The sequence below is a fragment of the Lepisma saccharinum genome, chromosome 9, assembly GCF_977018435.1.
Source record: "Lepisma saccharinum chromosome 9, izLepSacc3.1, whole genome shotgun sequence".
Taxonomy (NCBI): domain Eukaryota; kingdom Metazoa; phylum Arthropoda; class Insecta; order Zygentoma; family Lepismatidae; genus Lepisma; species Lepisma saccharinum.
In genome coordinates this window covers 58,256,310-58,276,118 of record NC_139237.1, presented here as the reverse complement: position 1 = coordinate 58,276,118, position 19,809 = coordinate 58,256,310, and the positions used below count along the sequence as shown (strand labels likewise).

General features: G+C 37.5%; 1 protein-coding gene across 2 annotated transcripts in view; it reads right to left on the bottom strand.

Moving 5' to 3' along the window:
• Positions 1-11,586: 11,586 nt before the first annotated feature.
• Positions 11,587-19,809, bottom strand: part of LOC145992066 (uncharacterized) — a 31,832-nt gene continuing 23,609 nt past the window's right edge. For both annotated transcript variants that reach the window (XM_083128232.1, XM_083128233.1), the window contains exons 3-5: positions 17,887-18,000; positions 14,707-14,821; positions 11,587-13,281 (exon numbers count right to left, since the gene is read on the bottom strand). In XM_083128232.1, coding sequence (XP_082984358.1) covers positions 13,069-13,281; positions 14,707-14,821; positions 17,887-18,000 — 442 coding nt within the window. In that variant the 3' untranslated portion in view covers positions 11,587-13,068. The remainder of the gene's footprint in view (positions 13,282-14,706; positions 14,822-17,886; positions 18,001-19,809) is intronic.

The window sequence follows — 19,809 nt, the reverse complement described above, 5'->3', positions numbered from 1 at the left end:
CATCCTAATAAATTTACTTCCAACAAGTGACGGCGCCAGGGAAATGTGACTGGGGGGGGGGCGGAAGGCTGGCAACAAAATATTGTAAGGGGGCAGTCACATTAAAACGCCCGAAAACATTACACATATATATACATATATAACAATACTTATAATAATAATAATTATTATTATTATTATAATTATTATTATTATTATTATTATTATTATAATTATTATTATTATTATATTCATGTATAGTGTTTTGTGTTTGTCTTTCATTTAGAGTGGATGTTTACTGCCTAAATTTACTTCTTGATTACGAGTTTAGCTCTACATGATTCGTTTTAATAAAGACATTAATTATTTTTTATTGGTAAGTTGCGTTGTCTCTAGTGGCCTATTTAAGTATTGGAAGACATTCATAATTTTATAATTCATCGTCTTTCTTGAGATGAAACTACTGATATAAATATTTAAGTTATAAGGTAATAATATCAATGATTAAAATAATGCTTCGAAGAGTTTAATTTTCTGGCAAAATAAACGTGACGTTGGAAGAAATGAATCTTCTTAAGTATTAGAAACAATGTGAGGCACTTAGTGAAGTGCAATTCTCCTGTAGGAGAATTCTGCTCTGTGTGCTTTGGAGAACACATTGCCCACCTTTGGTACGTCCAAGACTTGACATTTCTTCTCAATGGCAAGAACAGCCAAATGAGGTAGTTTGCATCCAGCATCCTTTTTCAAGCAAGCCTTTTCAAAGATTTTAAGGACAACCATCTTCGTAACGCTGAAGAGTTTTGGGCAAAATTTGTGTTTCACCTTTCAGGGAAATGTTATCACAGGATAAAAAATCAGACAAAGGTTACAGTTATCTCATAATTCAAGAAATATTCGGACCCTGGCAATACTTACTCTTACTCTACCACTCCAACGTATGTCTGTGCTACCCAATTACAGGCACCTATGGAGTTCTTGGGAAGAAGTTCTTCGATTTTGATATGTACGAGAAAGAGCGAACCTGCATCTAATGATTGAAGAGTGGAAAATCCTAATAAGCGTTCTTTTACCTGCCCGCGATATGTTTTGAATCGAATTTTAAGTGTAATTTGCATTTTAAGGTTCACTTTCAATACATTTCCAAATAATATCCCCTCATTAGCTTCAAGAGTATCGAAGAAATTCAATTTGTTAAGATTTCCTCATACTCATCATCTCGAAATTCAAGTCCCTGAATAGTAAGAAACCGCGATGAATCCACAACAACTGACATGTAGTGTCGGGTTTTCTCCGATCACGTTTGGTCCCGGGTTCGATATCCAGTGGAGGCACTTTAAACTATAAGTACAGTCCCGATTAGCCTTACTGTGCATAAAGTGGACTTAAACATCAAATCAACCAACCAACCAAATCTTGAATCAACTTTGAATGTCTTTTAATAATTAGCGTTGTCACTAACGACCACGATTAGAATAATTTGCGCGTACTACAGATGATGTCTTGTGGTCCTGAAAATATTCGTGATGTTTTAAAACCACCCGTATTCAACACTTTTTCCCAGTTCTTAAGACTGGGTAAAACTTAGGTTAATCTCGGCTATTACAGGACATAAATGAATGAGAAATCACCTATGCCCAGGTCGGCGCTCGAATCTTATAAGCAGGAAAGTGATATCATGCAGAATACACCACTTTGAAAAGGTGAAAATCGTCATACTCTTATAAATGAACTCTTTTATTATTCGATATTTAATTAACTTCAGTTGGAGGGCCGGGGGGGGGGGGGCGAAGTGTCTGACATGGGGCGTTCCCCTGCCTCCTCTGGCGTCGTCACTGCTTCCAACCCTCTAATAACTTCGCTGCTGATAGCCTCACCTTCGAAATGGAAGCTTGTGTGTCTGCGAATAATACAAATAACTTGTGTTCACTGTCCCTCTTTCAATCAAAGTCTGCCGTTTTCCTTTTCAGCCTTTCCTGCAAAGCTTCCTGTCAGCATGCAAAGCAAATTACAGAATTTTTATTGCCCCTCCCTTGCATCAACCTTCATTTCTACTTTAGGCCTGGATTTATGGCACGTACCCGCTACTGCAGGTAAACTTCGCCCCTATGTTTGGTGTGTGTCCCCTGAAGCAATGGTGTCCATCGTTCAAAGCGAAACCTCTGTCAGTGGGGAACGGCGAGAAATATTATAGTCTCGGAATACATCCTGGCCGTAAACAGGCTCCCGCCACCCTGACACTGGTGTCAGCTTCTCTCTGAAGTTTGATAAAACTACTTTGTCAAATTTGTTTAGTAACGATTGAAAATGTAGACAGTAGATACTACATGTATTTAGCTCATAAACTTGAAGGCTAAATTCACAGAATAAAAAGAACAGCTACAACATTCCTTCATCTAATTCACAGAAAGGCTAATCGGGACTGGACCCACACTTTAAAGTGGGATTCAAATCACTATGTGCCTTCACCGGGTATCGAACCCGGCACCGTTTGATTACAAGGTGACGACGCTACCACTGTACCATCGGGGAGTCCCCATAGAACAACGTTTCCTTCTACGACGATTATACAGAACTTAGTGCACTTCCTTCATTTGAAATCTATTCTATACCAGGCTCAGTATTTCGTTATTACAATCCAAGGAATAGTATTCTCCTTAAATAAGAAATAAATAAATAAAAAAAAGCATTGGAAATAATCTTCAAACGGACGTAAAAAAAGATTCCAACCACCTGTAGAATGCCTGAGGGAAACAACAAGAATTTTCTCAACAAAGACATTTCCAAAATTTCCGTAACATTCTAAAAATTTCGCAACCCGTGCAAATAATCATGTGGTAAAATCTTGTCATGGTTCCCTGTAAACACTAAAATCACCAAATTAGTTATTTCCATATTTCGGGGAGTACCCTCGTAGAGCAACGTTTCCTTCTACGACGATTATACAGAACTTTGTGCATTTCTTCATTTGAAATCTATTCTATATCATCCTTGGTATTTCGTTATTACAATCCAAGGAATAGTATTCTCCTTAAATAAGAAATAAATAAATAAAAAAAGCATTGGAAATAATCTTCAAACGGACGTAAAGAAATCGAATCCAACCACCTGTAGATTGCCTGAGGGAAACAACAAGAATTTTCTGAACAAAGACATTTCCGAAATTTCCATAACATTCTAATAATTTCGCAACCCGTGCAAATAATCATGTGGTAAAATCTTGTCATGGTTCCCTGTAAACACTAAAATCACCAAATTAGTTATTTCCATATTTCCCGTATTTTCTCCTCCTCTTTAGCTCTCAGCTGTTCGGAGTGGGATAATGCAAGATTATTTGTACGTACCTAATTATCTCCTTCTCTTAGTCTTGCTAATATCTTGGACTCCTTAATAACTTTCCCAACAACTCCTTATCAATTTGTACTGCCATGTTTCCTACAATGTTTTTCCTACATCCTAATAACATTCACTTCTGTACACCCTTTGATGTAAAAATTAAATAATAATAATAATAATAATAATAAACCCTATCCGTCGGTCCGTTTATTTTCCAACCTATAGAGCTGAGACTATTTTTACAAGATAAACCTCGGACGCAGACACTCCACGATATTTTGACCCCTCCTTCCACCTTCTCTACCTGTCCTTTTACTTGATATTATTCAGAATTGTATTAGTATCTGGAATACTATCGTAACATGAAGTTATTAATCTGGAATAAATTGAAAAACAAAAATGGGGAGTAATGCTGTGTTTCGATAGAGCATTGAAAATAAGTTTAAGTATTCATTCATTACTCTCTCTAGAATAGTCTTCTTTTGACTTAATACGCGCTTATCAACGTTTTTAATTGAAATACTTTATTCCAAGCAAACAAGCATTTGCAACTGATTAAATATTTTGCTTTTAATTTTTCGGGACATTCGAGACGAGACGAGACTTTTCAAAAGCTGTCCCGTCCCGTCTCGTGTCTCGTCTCGAAAACGAGACGAAAAATTCATTCCGTCTCGTCCCGTCTCGAATTTCAAAAGGCTTGTCCCGTCTCGTGTCTCGTCTCGAAAACGAGACGAGACACGAGACGAGACGGAACATGTCCCGTCCCGTGAGCAACACTACCAACGCGATATGCATACCTCGGAAGGGGTGTGCATTTCCCAGAAGCGGGAAGACAAGCTTCTAGGAGGAGAATTCTTTCCTATTGCTAACAGTTTGCCATTGTCATGCGTGTGCTGTGAAGTGACTCTTGTTTTCGTAGTTTATTCCCCCGTGGCTTTATAATTCCCTCCTTTGTGTAAGCAGCATCCGATAATTATTTTTTTCTTTTCTAGAATACCGGATTAAAATGAAAAGTAACATCCTGCAATATTTCTGTGTATTAACTCGACCGTACGGTACTATGAACAAAACTGAAGAAGACAAGAGTTAGCAATTGTGCATATGGAAGCTGAAATCTACGTGATTTCATTTATCTCTCAATTCTAGATAATTTAAAAATACAAAAATATTTCCGTTTAGAATTCGCTTATTTACGATTTTTCAGCATTTCTGGAAATTTTGAAAAATTAATAATGAAAACTCAATTTCCTGAAATGATAGACGTGACAGATCTTTACTTTGGATGCAATAATAAATAAAAACACGATTGTTATTGGCACAACAGTGAATTACAATACTCATGTGGCGAGTAAACGAATCAGGACGACCATTCGCACTTTCTTATGGAATCATCTCAGAGAGAACTGAAGGGGTAAGTTTAAAATGCCATTTTTACCTTCAATGATAACGCACAATTGTAGGCGACACTACATTATACTCTTTTTAATTTTCTGGTTCATAAGCACTTGAAATTGTATGCGTACATTTGTTTTTCCGTCTGTCACACTCTTTATGCGCAGCAAATCCCCCTTGTTAGAATATAATTTCAGAAAGTGTTCAAGAGCTTACACTTCCAGAACAAAAATGAATTATGAAATTATGTACACAGTAAGAGGCCTCCCAGTCAATGCAGCTGTTCTGATAGTAAAGTGGTCTTAAGCTTCTTTTGGTCAGGATACAAACTTAAATCAGCAACTATTAACTATCAAACAAAACTGTACAAAGCTTCATTTGGAGTTAAGTGACTCGTAAAAATTAATATGTGCGGGGGATGGAAGACTTATGTACCATTAACATAAGTAAAACACATGTAAGTCTTCACAAATCATTTTACTACAATTAATTATCGATTTGTGTAACTTGTTTGCAAGAAAATTTGCAGCAGAAAGTAACGGGTAACCGAGTTACTTTTAAAAGTGCGTAACTGTAACTGTGTTACTTTTTTAAGCAAGTAACTGTAACTAACTAGTTACTACCTTTTGAAAAGTAACTTTCCGAACACTGGATTCTGAATGAAATGTTGGGGGGGGGGGGGCAGCATCCAACTCTAGATCTTAGATTATAGCGGGTATTTTTAGTTAGAGGTGGATTGAGCATTAAATTGAGGGGGTATTGTTTTGTATTAATGTTTTGGAGGAGGCTATATCCACTCTTCAATATCACCAGTATGTCTAAATTTGGCATGCAAATTTTGCTGGTAGGATTGAGTATTAAATTTAAAGGGGGAGATAGGAAGTTCTTGTTAAAGTGTAAAATCTTAGATTTTCAAGGGATTTCTGTAGTGGAGAGAGAGTTCGAACATTAATTGATTGATTTAGTTTATTTTACTTCGCGTTTTGTGCCTCTTAGCTAATTTGCAAAGATGGGGATGAGTGATGAAATGATGAAATTGATGAATGGATATTTACAAACAACCAAGCCCGATCGAGATTAGAACCCGGGACCCTTGGCGTCACAGCGCGGTGTGCTAACCACTCGGCCACAGGGTCCGGCTGGAACATTAAATTTTGGAAACTGTATTTAGCGATAAAGTATTCACACGTTTTCGACCCCGAACGTGCTAAAAGAGATGCTGGAAAAGACTAAATATCCCTGGATCCTAATAAAGTATTGACACCCCATTCATTGAATTAATATTCTTGAAAGCCTGCAAAGAAATGGATATAAAAGTTTTCTTGCTCGCATTGCTCGAAATGGTTTGTTGCGAGTATGCGTGTTTGGCGCTTTACTGAGGACGATGTGAAGTTTTATACTATAGCTGCATTAGAAGACATAAGCGATATTCTCGATATTCATTAATAACGTCGCTTAATGCTTAGTGTTGGTATACTGCTTAATTTAAAGCAAGTGGTTCATTTGGAACAAAAATATATCGAATCCGCATTTCTAACTTCTTTTCACAGGAAAATTTTTCTTTAACAAGTTAGATTTGCACTGAAGATAAAAGCCACGTAAATATTGTTATGGGTTACTAATATAATTATATTTACCCCAAGAAAACGGGGGGGGGGAGGTGAGTTATTTGAAAGTAGAACCGTATTCTATTCTCGCCCTGAGCTTAGGAATTTCTAGCTAGGGTTCTGTAATGTCTCGTGAAACAATAATTGAATCGGTCATACGGCTGGGGCATGTTATTTGGTTTGCCAAGGTTGAATTTTCTATCTTTATCTTAAGTTGTGTAACAATTTGTGTTATACTCAAATTATGAGTTTTATAAAACCATTCACGAACCACATTTATATGCTTATTTAAACAATTTAATTTACTACATTTAACCAATCAATGTCTTAGCTTCAAGTTTTTTTCGAAAATCGAATAAAAAAAATGAACAGTTTAACATGGTAGCTCATAGGCATCAATTATTACGTATTCATCCAAACAATTTTGGGGGGATTATGATGAACGATTTTATGGAGCGATCTTGGAGTGATGGGCACCCCTGTTTAGGGAGGAAGGGCAGATCAAGTACACTGTTCAGTAAAGCTAAGAATAAAACTACTTTCGGTAGACACGCTGTCGTAATTAAATACTTTGTTGGATTACGATGTGGTTTAAGGGCGCGAATGATATGATTTGGGGGAGAAAAAGTAAACTGTCTTTGCTCCCACAGTTTTGGAACCCAATCGCCGCCTCTGCCACTTCAAATGTATGATGGTAGAGTAAAAATGACCATAAATTCGGCTTTTGTGAAAATTTTAGGAGGTGTTGAGAAAATTTTATGAATGTGTTGAAAAATTACTTATGTGACGTATCCCGAAGAGTCGGTAGCAGGATCTTGGGAAATAATTTCCGTCCGTCCTGGTCGATTTTTCTGGATCTTGACCAGTTGGAAAATTCAAAATGATCGTATTTAAAAGTGATTAATTGAAGGTTTCTTCCTCATGAGTGTCTACAGTTTCTTTGAAATGACTCCTTTTATTCCATAAATGCAAGAGTAATGACTTCTCGATAAATGTTCATGTCAATCAAACGATCATTTTTACTAACTATGTCTAAGAGTGCGATCTATTTTTAAAAAAGTCAGTTATTAATACTAACAGCTATGAAAATTGAAGTACACTCGTACGGAATTATTGTGTGTTATACTTTAGCGAACAAACTCACAAAAGTAAAGCACTTAAATTATTAAAATTGCAAGTGACGTAAACAAATGCTATGAAAATTGCACCGTTCTTTGAGTTCCGACATCTTTCCTGTTGTCGACGACGATCATCTTTTTTTAAAATGCCACCGTTCCTACATAATTTCTAAGGTTAAAATCAAATTAATTAAGCTTGCAATGTATAATAACAGCACGACCAGCTTCGAAATCGCCATCCATTCAATGGAGAATTCATATAGAATCGACAAAGCGACAGGCGACACAAGTCGCTTGAGGATGTCACCAATCAAACTTGTGCAGCCTGCCATGCCTCTACGGTGTGAAATGTTGCTGATGATTGCTTCGTTCCCGAGCAGCATGTGTCGCTTGTAGCTTCGGTCTGAAATCTCCCTAAATGGAAAAATAGTTCCCTGCTTGGAGCGCAAGGACACAACTATCGTGTTGCCACTTACAATAAGCATTGCCTGATCTGTTCGTAGCGTCGTAACGTGTCGTCGAGAGCGAGATGTATTTTCATAATACAAGACGAGAACGAGAGATGTACAGAGGCAGTGGCGGCTCGTGGTCTGGCTCTATGGGTGTGCACTTCAGTCTATCGTCCAGAAGTGTTATACCACCCCTGTGAAATACTCACACCCATTTTTGCGTACATAATGAAGCTTAATATATTGGCAATGCCAACCCAAGTTCTGATCACCTTTCACTGAAAATGGGGCTATGACAGAGTGATACGTATTTCATGATTTTTTTTAACACGATTTTTGTTACAAATATTAAATATTTCGGAAATTATCCAGCCAATCACGAGAAGAGCGATGTTATTGTGCAGTATGTAATTCAGCATTCAATAACCTGACAAAATCACTCAAAACATAGAAATACCGATCTACAATATCAATACTATTGTAAACTTGCAAAATATTTCGTAAAAACTTTCTCCCCCGCACCAAAGAAGCCGATCCAACTACCACATGGAGGAAATCAGTTGTAATATGTCTAGCTGTTGTTTATTTCTAATGACAGATTGATCAAATCAAGCGAAATCAAGAGATAATAAATGTTAAAGCAAATAACAGTACTCACTAAGTTCACACTGCCATGCTTCGTAATCGTACTTCAGAATTATCCTTCTCTTCCGCCGTATCCACATATTACTGCAGTTGCTACAGGCTTTGTAGCTAACTTCCCTCCAAAAATTCAATAACGCTAAGTCTGCTTTGCCTATGTGCAGTTTCCCTATTCATCATGAAATCAAACACTTTGCGCTGAAACAGGAACGACCTTTTGACAGATTTAAATAATTTTGTAACACACCGCGGGTTGATAATTCGGGTACTGCGCCTCAGAGGCCGCTTATTTTGACCAAGATACACGAAGCAAAGGCATGCTTAAAACACCAGTTTTGGTTTCAGTTGCCCTCCACCCTCTCCTCCTCTTCTTCCCCTGTTATGCTCGGGACAATATGCCATCGAAATTTCCCTTTCATAAAAAAAAAAAAATCCCTCAATTTGCGATGATGTATGGGTTGCATCGACTCCGTCACACGATCTTTAATGAAATAGGTTACAACACTACATTTGCTCGCACACAGATCGCTGCGTTCACAGCCTTCCAAAATTATGCAACCTCCCCTCACACGGCGCTCAAGCCAAAACGCCCAATCAGTGTCCTCTACGCGACTGCTGCAACAGCGTCATAGCGAGCGAAACTACCATTGTGTTCCAGCCCCGATCGCAGCCTGGTCTACGCGGGTTGATATCACGGTTCGCAGGCTTCTCTACCATCTCTCTTGGTGGAGCGGCGTGGGAACACTTGATATTTCAAAGGAGATAGAGTTCAATAAATAAGTATAATAAAAATTATTTGCATTACAGATTTATTTGGGTGCGCACGTGCGAATGTGCGAATAGGCAGAAGCCGCCACTGGTACGACGGCCATTTTTCTTGTAGTGGCAACATGTATTAGATAGAGACATGAAAGAAGATACATATCTGGAATCATTTACAATCCTTCAATGTAATATTTTGCTGGTGCGTGAACACGTTTCCAAACACTTGGCAGTTTGTTGAATGCCATTGATAACGCCCGTTCGTGCCAGTGTGCGCAGAGACTGCCCTGCCGAATTGATGCTCGTGACATCTGGAAAGAGTTTCCCCCTCAGCGGTTCCTTCATCTTGGGAAACAAATCAAAGTCGCAGGGACTCATGTCAGGAGAATAAAGTGGGTGCTCCAACACCTCCCAACCCCATTGTTGCAGTACGTTCTGCACCACTTGTGCTGTATGACATCTTGCGTTATCGTGGAGAATGATCGGTCCTGATTGCAGGAGATGTGGTCTTTTGCAGAGCAGGGTGCAAATGATCACGAAGGTAACTGACGTAATAGTCTACATTCACTGTAACACCTTGTCGAACACTATGTGCAAGCATAATCCCTTCATGGTCATATACCACGTGCAACTTGAAATTTGATGAATATTCGCTGTTCTTCACGCGTGAACAGTGTTCAGGGTGGTATTATACACACACTTCACTTTAACGTCTTCTAACTACCACACAAAGGTACTATTCAGCACCAAACACCTACACATGATCCGTAGTACAAGACTAGACAAGACCCAATCGTCCTTTGTCCCAGTGACAACTGACAATCATATACCAACAGTGTTGCCACTACAAGAAAAATGGCCTTCGTATTTATAAATCCAGGTGAGACCGAGACCCAAGTTTCGATACTACCCCTAGTGGTAAGGTTGTGAGAAGACCAATAATACTCGCTCGGCTAAGGAGAGCAGGCTAATTCGCGATACAAAATATATGTGGTTCTATTTCAGTATGTGATATAATGTCACATACATTACTTCCATGTAGTCATTGTACAGGCTGTCTGGTATCCAAAAATGAACACATGTATCTCGGTAGCTATAAGTGCTATAATATGTTTGTTTGATTATTATACAGGGTAACTCAAGTAGTTTTTATGGAAGTCAATGAAGTTCAATGTAGCCTTTTGTAGCTTGACAGATGCCAAAACAATACTTGAGCTTTGTTTTCCAGCATCTGAGGCGCTACAAGAGCAACTACACTTCAACGATGCACTGTTTCTAATGGTCCAAATCGTGAACTTTACTCTGAAACATACGGTTTCAATTAAGCCCCCCACACAAAAAAGTTCAATGGAATCAAATCCGGAGATCTAGGCGACCTGGACAATTAGATCTCCTCTTCCAATCTAACGGCCAGGAAATTTTTGTTCAGAAAATAGAAACATATCCATGAAAATGTGGTGGAGCATCATCTTGCTGAAATGTCATACCTGAGGGAATCTGTAGAACAGCAAAGTTCTGAATCATATCCATTTATTGAAAAATGGACCTAAGTCTAAGACACGCTACCAACGAGATTTGAATTTTGTTTCTCCCTTTCATGTTCGAACGCTTGGTGAGGATTCTCAGAACTCCAAATACGTGTGTGTTAATTTTCCGCACACGTAAAAGCTTGCTTGATCACTGAACAACACCAGATCAAAGTTCTATTGTGATTGTCTCAACAGCGAAATCAGCTCTGACGCAGTGATTAGTCGCTTAATGTGTTAAAGAAGTTGAACTTTGTACGGAGGCAAACGAACACGTTCGTGTACGATGTCGTGAACTGTTGAACTAGGAATCTGCTGTTCGTTACTACTTTGTCTGATAGACTTGCGAGGGCATGTAGGGAATAAATCAAGCACACGATTCACAGTCTCATCAGTCATCACTCGCACTCTTTTGGATGTTTCATAGTTTGCGAAACCAGACTTTCCTTCTACCTTACAGTATTTTCGCACTGAAAAGTGGATTTTGATCTTGGAAGGTTTTATTTTGTTTTACTTCGCATTTCTTCCACTTTTGGCTAATCGGGATGGTGAGCATGAGTAGTGAAAGTGATGAAGGGACACCCACAAAGATCACCGGGATTCAAACCCTGGCGTCATAACATGCTGTGTTAACCATTCCGCCACCGAGACCGGCTTTGACCCGTACGGATCTTTACCCACAGCACCCCTATAGCCATACAGGCAGCCTACTCAAATACAAGAAACTTTTTATTATTCTTTCTTATTTTTCTTTTTTCTATCCAAAGATTAAAAATTAATATAAAATTATTTATTTTTAAAGTAACAAGTATAGTACAATTTTCGTACAAACAGGGATAACATTGGCAAGCTTTTAGTGCAATATTTTACCAGCATATTCACAAGATTTCAATGTAACAACATTGGAAATTAGGCATAACGTGCGCAACAACTCACTATGTCAAATATAAATAATTCTTTATGTAATCCAGTAAACAAGCCAATTTCGCATAATAGCCGTACATACTTTGCTTATTTATAACATCTTGTCAAGTTTAATCTCTTGCTTTGTAAATATATTGTCTACTTTTTACAGCATTGTTAATGAACAAGCAACATTAGATATGCAAACAAGTAATAAGTGCTTCGCATTGAAAGCTTTTGCAGTCATACATAAATTCAACTTTTAAAAATTCACTCGTTTACATGTGAACATATGGACGCCATTGCCATATGAACACATTTCTGTTATTGAAAAAAAATGTCACATCACAATAAATTTCTTTTCTGTTGACTTTTCTTAATATTTTATGATCATCATGTTTCTTTCTTGGAGAAAACTTAAGTTTCAGGAGTTGTCTGTATGACTACTTAAGAAAACTGAGAAAATGGCAGAGACAGCATGTATAGGTACTATGTGGAATTAATGCTAACATAATAAACACTTGTGCTATAGTGTTTAGGATTAAGTATATTTTTTATGACTATGAATCTTTTTTTGATCATACTTACGTTGAGCATATTTTAGGTTTTCCAGAGATTGTCAAATAGTAACAAAATGTGAGCACTTTTAAAGTTTCTATATTGTTTAACATTGTAAATCACTTTATAATGTTTAATTTGAAGTGTATACAGAAGTAAATGAAGTAAAGCTTCTTTATTTCAGTCACTGGATGGTTCTTGAACCATACAACTTCCTGGTATTCGTAAACTCAAAGGTTTGTTGATGATAATCACGAACTTTCTGTGTTTCTATTCTGAGCAAGATCATTCCAACACTGTTCATGCTTGCTAATTGCTTTTCTATGGACCCATTTTAACATTAAATAGAACTGATTTATATTTATTAGTTTTGATAATCCATTTTTTTCATTGAATATGTAGGGCAAAGTAAAAGTAATGTATCTAAAATATTAAATGAAAAGTAAAAATATATAAGAATAGGAAAACTTAATGCATATTTATGCACATATAAATAGAGAAAATACTAACATGAAATAATGGAAAATTTATTAAAGATTGAATACTTTTCTGAATTTTGAGTATTGAAATCTTGAATTAACTATTATTGTTCATTCATTTAAATGATTCAGAAAATGAGAAGTTGGAGCATTTTTATAAAGGAAACACTTGGTTGAGGAAACAACAGGATAATTCATGAAATATTGTATCGGAACAGAAAAGAACAAAACATTTTAATGTAAACTATATTGAGTTCATTACTGAAATGCACATTTGCTCCCCCCCACAAGAAAATCACAGTAAACCTAAACAGTTATTAATCAACGCCATTACTAAGCCCTGCCAGTTCTTGCTGAGGTTCTAAGCTTATTACATGCACAGTTGGTGGTAAACATTTCACTTCCAGGCCAGCTGTGTACCATCGCTGCTTGTTGTCGCCTGTTGGCTGAAGTGTTGTTGTATATGACGTGTGAGGCTCCTGTGGCATGATGATGATGCTTTCTGTGTACCGATTCGGAACTAGCCGCGACTGGAAAAGAAGAGGATACAAAATATTTTAATAGGAACTCTAAATTTCTTCTTGCTTAATACGTTCTGTGGTAATAGGCGTCCTCAAGAGTGGCTACTTGACCTCTTCTCTACTAAAACAAATGAAAAAAGAATACTAATTTTATCAGCCTAGAGCATGTTAAATAGTAAGTAGTATATGCTTCTTTCTCTCTCTCTCTCTCTCTCTCTCTCTCTCTCTCTCTCTCTCACACACACACACACACACACACACGCACACACACACACACACACACACACACACACATAAACGAGTTTTATTTCATGTATTAACTCTTTTTCCTGACACTGCTCCCTGCAACTGCAAATAATGCAGGCTAACAAAGCGACTGGATCTACGATCAATGCATTCATGTACAGTCACGGACACTTCTGGGTTGTAATGAATCCATTAAAAGTCAATTAAATCGTTACAACCCAGAAGTGTCCGTGACTGTACAATACTATGTATTTTTACTTTATTCTTTAACTTCAGTTTAAAAGGACTTAATTAGCTAGTACGTTTGATTGATTGATTTGATGTTTTAAGTCCATTTTATGCAGAGCAAGGCTAATCGGGACTGGACCTACAGTTTAAAATGGGATTCGAACCACCATGTGCCTCCACCGGATATCGAACCCGGGATCTCTTGATTACAAGAGCGACGACGCTACCACTGCGACATCAGGCTGGAGCTACTACGTTTGTTGATTGATTCATTTGGTTTATTTTACTTGGCTTTTCTGCCATTTTTGGCTAATCGCGAAGATCAGGATGAGGGATGATATGATGAAATACCCATGCCAGGCTTGGGGCATTCTTTGTGATTGTCCCTTCATCAATTTCATCATATCATCCATCATCTTCGCGGTTTGTAAGGGATCCATTGCAAAGCTGTCGTTCCAACAGGAACTGTTGACATATGTTAAACTTATTATTATTTGTATACACGTGTGATTTCATTGCCTGTGTTACGTTTTGTAGTTAGTGACGTGAGAGTTGTTATTACTAGATTATATTTAATTCCTTGTTAGTTTCATATTTAATAACTTTTAAACATTATGTTCTTCTTAGTATTGACACTTGAAATGTGCATGCAATTACGTAAAAAAAATTAGGTTCATATTTTTTCGCTGTGTAAGAAATCATAATGCCTTCATTTCCACTCAAACGCTACACAATTTTCTTCCATTTTTAATCCCAATTCTCTTGATCTTGTCTTCGCCCTCTCTGAGTACTTTTGTTTCTTCTTCTCCACCTTTCATTTTTGAAACATGCCATATTTTTCCACATTTCTTAGTCTTCGATATATCAACACTTAATGGACTGGAACAATGGAACGTTTTTTTATTTAAAATTAATATAATACACTTCTGAATATGATTGTACATAGCTGAAATTTCTCACCTGCCAGTAAACTTCCTCGATGTATTTTCGTTTTGTAGAGCCCATTTTAATTACCATTGTGCTAGAATAACGGTATGGGATTTGTCGAGGTTCCAACCAACATCCAGCCTGAAAACTAAAAGGAGGGAAAATATTATTGCGTAATGAACTCTATACATTGAATTATGCCCACCCATATAGTAGACGAAATTTATGTACGTATGTATGACATGTTAGCAAATTATTCATTTTATGAAAATACACTGACACAACAAAATACGAGTAAATACAGCACAATATGCAAAAAGTAAGACTTCTTATAGAAGTCAGTACTACAATAATCTACATTCTAGAAACGCACAATATTTTAACTATCAACTGTCTGCCAAATAAGGAAATTCGTTCTCGTTTTATATCATGATAACTTGTAATTTGAAATCAGGAACTGTAAACTGCCGAACAACAAAATACTTTTTCCACTTTTCCTAAGGCGCAAGCAATATTAAAAATGTTTCGCCTCTTTTGGGAAATTTCATCAATGTATGTCTCTTATCACGCGGAAATTTTGATCTGCTATTTCATGGTCAGATAATGGGGAGCAGGAGGGGACATATCTCCACAAAAGACATAAAATTACAATGTATCGACAATTAACGTAAGAATAAATTACTATCAACCACCTCCTTAGAATCTAAAAAATTCTACAATTTGAACATAATGAGCAAAGTCATCTTCCTGAATTAAAAAAAGTCATCAAACCTTAAAAACACATCATATTTTCAATAATCAAATGTATGACCAATGGTAGGGCATTTTGGACGTTTGTACTTAGGAAGCTTGAAAGAAAGGAAATGTTTTTGCTTTGTGAACATTTTAGAATGTAATTGTAAACATAAAACTTTATGTTATAGAATTGCCTGGCACTGTTTCGTAAGGGATATACCTTGGATATGTGTACAGGTGCGATAGAATTTATATATAACTATTGCATTACCCTGAAACTTACTTCTGTAGTGCAAGCAAACGAATATGATATTTGGAATTTATGGCAATGTCCGGGCTCCACTGATAACGAACCGCATAGGTGTAACTTGGCGGGAGCAAGGGGGACACTTGCCCTCCAAAAATGTTCAGCTTTATGAAAATTTTCAAGTTAATGGTACTTTTGTTATCCTCCTGGAACCTGAGGAACAAAGTAACGAGTAATTTTTATGATTTTCCAATTGTAACAGTTATTAATCAAAATGATTCTGGATGATAATCTTATATTAATTTTATTGATTTGATTTATTTTACTTCGCTTTTGTGCCACCTAGGCTAATTGCGAAGATGGATGGGGATGAGTGATGATATGATGAAATTGATGACTCGACACTCACAGACATCCAGACCGGGATTCGAACACGGGATCCCTGGCATCGTAGTGCGATGTGCCAACCACACCGCCATGGGAGTCGGCGATAGTTTTATAGGCTTGAAAACGTTTTGATTCTGCATCCCCCCCTTTAAGCTAAGCTCCAAGTTCGTTTCTGCCTCCCCAAAGTTAGGTCCAAGTTTGACGAACCGGTTTTGCTATGTTCGTATATTCCTAAACAGAATACAAGAAGAATCGCCATGCAACACAATGTCATTCCCACTGAAGTCTTCTGTCGCAGAAACGTAATGACAACCGTGAACACGTTATTGAAGGAACGTCCGTCCAATGACGTGACATAGGGACGTGAAGTTTTCCTTTTTATTTTTCCCTAAATTTCGTGTGTTATTTTTTACTGCAATTCGGTGCTATTTTTCGCGGCTTAGGACAAAATTTGGTGTTATTAATTTTTAATCGGTGTTCTTTTCACATCCATTTGTATAGTTTTTTACTTAAGATTTTCACATTGTGTTGGTTCTGGAAAATTGTGACAAAATTTTAGTTTTAATGACAAAAAAAATATGGCTTGCCTTTATGAGAAATGACGAAATTTCTTCTGTTAGGAAAACTACATATTTCATGTTATCAGACACTAAACATGCATTTTTTTAAATGATAACACCCACATCTTTGAACACAATCATACACATCACATTTCCATAACAATGCCAAAAAATTCCTCTGCGACCTCGAAATACTGTTTTCGTGGACACACACATACACGCCTTCCCCTCCCCCCTCTCATTGAAAATTTTCTCGTTCTTACGAAATTTCCCTTCTGGGAAGACCCCCGCCCCCGAGCGAATTCTATTTCAGGATGAGGTTAATCACTGTCAGTCATGTCTGCGCCAAACTGCAATAAATGAAGCGTGATAATATCTTTTGAATCGAACTATTACCAGCGACTACTAATGACAGAATAGCGCTTTACTTCAGGTAGTTCTTTTTGATCAGAAGATGGATTATCCCCAGTTAATATTGCTTATTTCGCGTTAAAGTGTAAAATTCGGTGTTATTCTAAAAAATGGCATAATTCGCGTTATTTGGCGATTCCGAAACACCGAAAACTTGCCTCCTTTACCTACCCAAATACATTTTAAACACTTTATTTTGCTTTCCTCAACTTTTCGGTGTTATCGTTAAAACTAAAACTTCACGTCCCTACCTACACATTTCAAACAAGAATTGTTGAACATTAACATCCTAACGAACAGGAAAGATAGTGGTAATATTTTCATACCCGTACTCATTGCAAAAGGGTATCGTATAAGAATGAAATCCGTAATGAAATAAATATTCGACAACGTTTTGGTGCCAAGTTACGAACATTGGAGCATCAAGCTTTCATTGCTAAGCCTTAACTTGTTAACGAAAACCGTCGAGATGGATACTACACTTCGTCCTGGAGCGAGCGAAAGAAAACAAGCCATCTGCGAAAGTAGAACTCGAGAGGGCTCGACCAATGTGAGAGAGGAAGTAAGTGCATAGCGGGGAAAACGCGGCTGCAGCTACCAGCTTTGGAGCAGCGCGCAACTGCTTTGTTCCGCACACTCGCTTTCTCCCCTTCACTACCGTTATGCGCGGTCTTGCTCCACAGATTCCCGAGACAGTGTAGCCAATATGTGAGCACGATGCTTATGACGTATGTGCATGTTGCTACTGATTCTTCTACTTCCGGGGTGTGCATAATATAAGGGAAAGTACCATCAGCATGAACGCAATACCATGCAATACTCTTGTTTACCGATAACGTAAAACTTGCTACAAGGTGTAGCAAAAATACTAACCCTTGAGGAGACTGAAGATCGCAACGCTTGTCGTAGGTGAGAATTGGGCCTGGAGTGGGTGACGTCACTATAATCTCCTCAGACATTGTACGTGCTGACATACGAAACTGAGGGCTGGAAAAGAAAGAGAAACTAATTTTAGAAATAAAACAGATGCAATTGCAATTCTAAATTTCACATTACGTTAGTCCTGTGATACAGTTGTGTCAAATTACTGTATTAAGCTACTAATGGTTTCAAAACACAAAGTTCATTTCCACGCACGTGGAGCACTTTGCCGGAAAGAAAGTATTGTGAATGTAAATGTATTGCTTCTTGATGTTTACGATTATCTGCCTTATAATACAAGAGTCAAATAAAAACTTTAAAAGTCCAATAAAATTGACAAGGCAGACTGTACACAGCTCAAATTGACATGACGTATCAACTGTTATTTACAAAACGACCTCAACATTAATCAAGTGAGCTTCAAAACGCCATTTTTGTAATTTTAAAGATGGCGCCTACTATACACACTTGCACCAGTTTCTCGGCATATGAAAATTCAATATCTCTGTGATTTCCTACCACACCAGCAAGTTTACTAAGAAGGAGACGGTTCGACAATGGCCTCAGTTTTCGCAGGCAGCTGGGTGGAAAGGCCTTCGCAGTGGCTCCTAAGTGACCAATGACTAATTCTTCTTACGGTATACAGGCACTAGCTCAAAGTTGAAAATATGTGTAGATCAGCAATAGGTCTGTGCTAAAATGCAACGCTACATACAGAAATCTATTAGATAAGAAATAAAAACAAATTAAGGTTTTCTTATGACTCTCCCTTGTACGTATATTCGTGGCGGAGGAAGACCGCAAAACATGCTCTCTTTAGCAAGAGACTCTTGAACAGAGGGATCTTGGCAATTGTTTATTTTGGATTTTCAACCACTACGAAAAGGAGACATAAATTGGAAGTTAACGTGATGATAAGGAAATTTAGTGACAAATGCTTCCTCTGTATCTAGTTTAACTACGATCACTTATATAATGAAAAGTATTCTACTGTATATTGATATTGATATTAATGTGTTCTTTCAAGGGCCTTCCTTATGGAGGGAAGAGTTACTTACTTGAATACTGTACTGAAACTTTTATAATTACAAAAACGCTCTTGATGAGCCGATTTACAAGTAGTACAGTGTGGTATTTAAGAAATTTTTAGTGGGGGGAAATTCTACTGACTGTCAAGGGACAGCATGAGATAATGACTTCATGCCATTCTCCCCATGGATAAAATTTAGCAAGCAGAGAGGGGGCACAAGTACCCTACAAATACCACCCAGAATCGACGTGTGAATCATTTCTATAAGTGCCCTGATTGCCTAAATATTGCAATTTAAAATTAGTCGAAATCGCACAACTTGCACCTCTGTAATTTTGGAAAGATGTATCTGCAAATTTGCATAGGTTTCTATCTCAGGTGGCCATTTCAATATGCTATATTTCAAATGGATGAAAGTATGCGAGGTTGAAAGTGTCTCTCTTTGGCTGATTTCACATGGAATGGCCATAGTCAGGCAAAACACCCGGAGAAGTTTCGTAGGTGAAAAATACAAAACAGACACTAGAAAGTTTGCATCTTTGAATGCATGAAGACCTGTGCTTTCCAGATGGATTTCGTTTTGTAAATTTTGTTAGACCTTGGCTTACCTAAGTCTTCTATCAACTTATGCTGTTCTCTACGCGCATCCACGGTAGGAATAGGCACTCAATCAAACCACGACTGTCTGCACCACAGAGTAGGTAAATACACTGCACTTTTTTCGCACAAACTCAACAGCTATATAACCACTCCCAACTTCTATTCTCATCCCGAAACTCACAGGTTCATCTAAATTTGAATGTGAAATTCGGTTCGTTCTTTCTCCCCTATCTTTATTGGCTCGT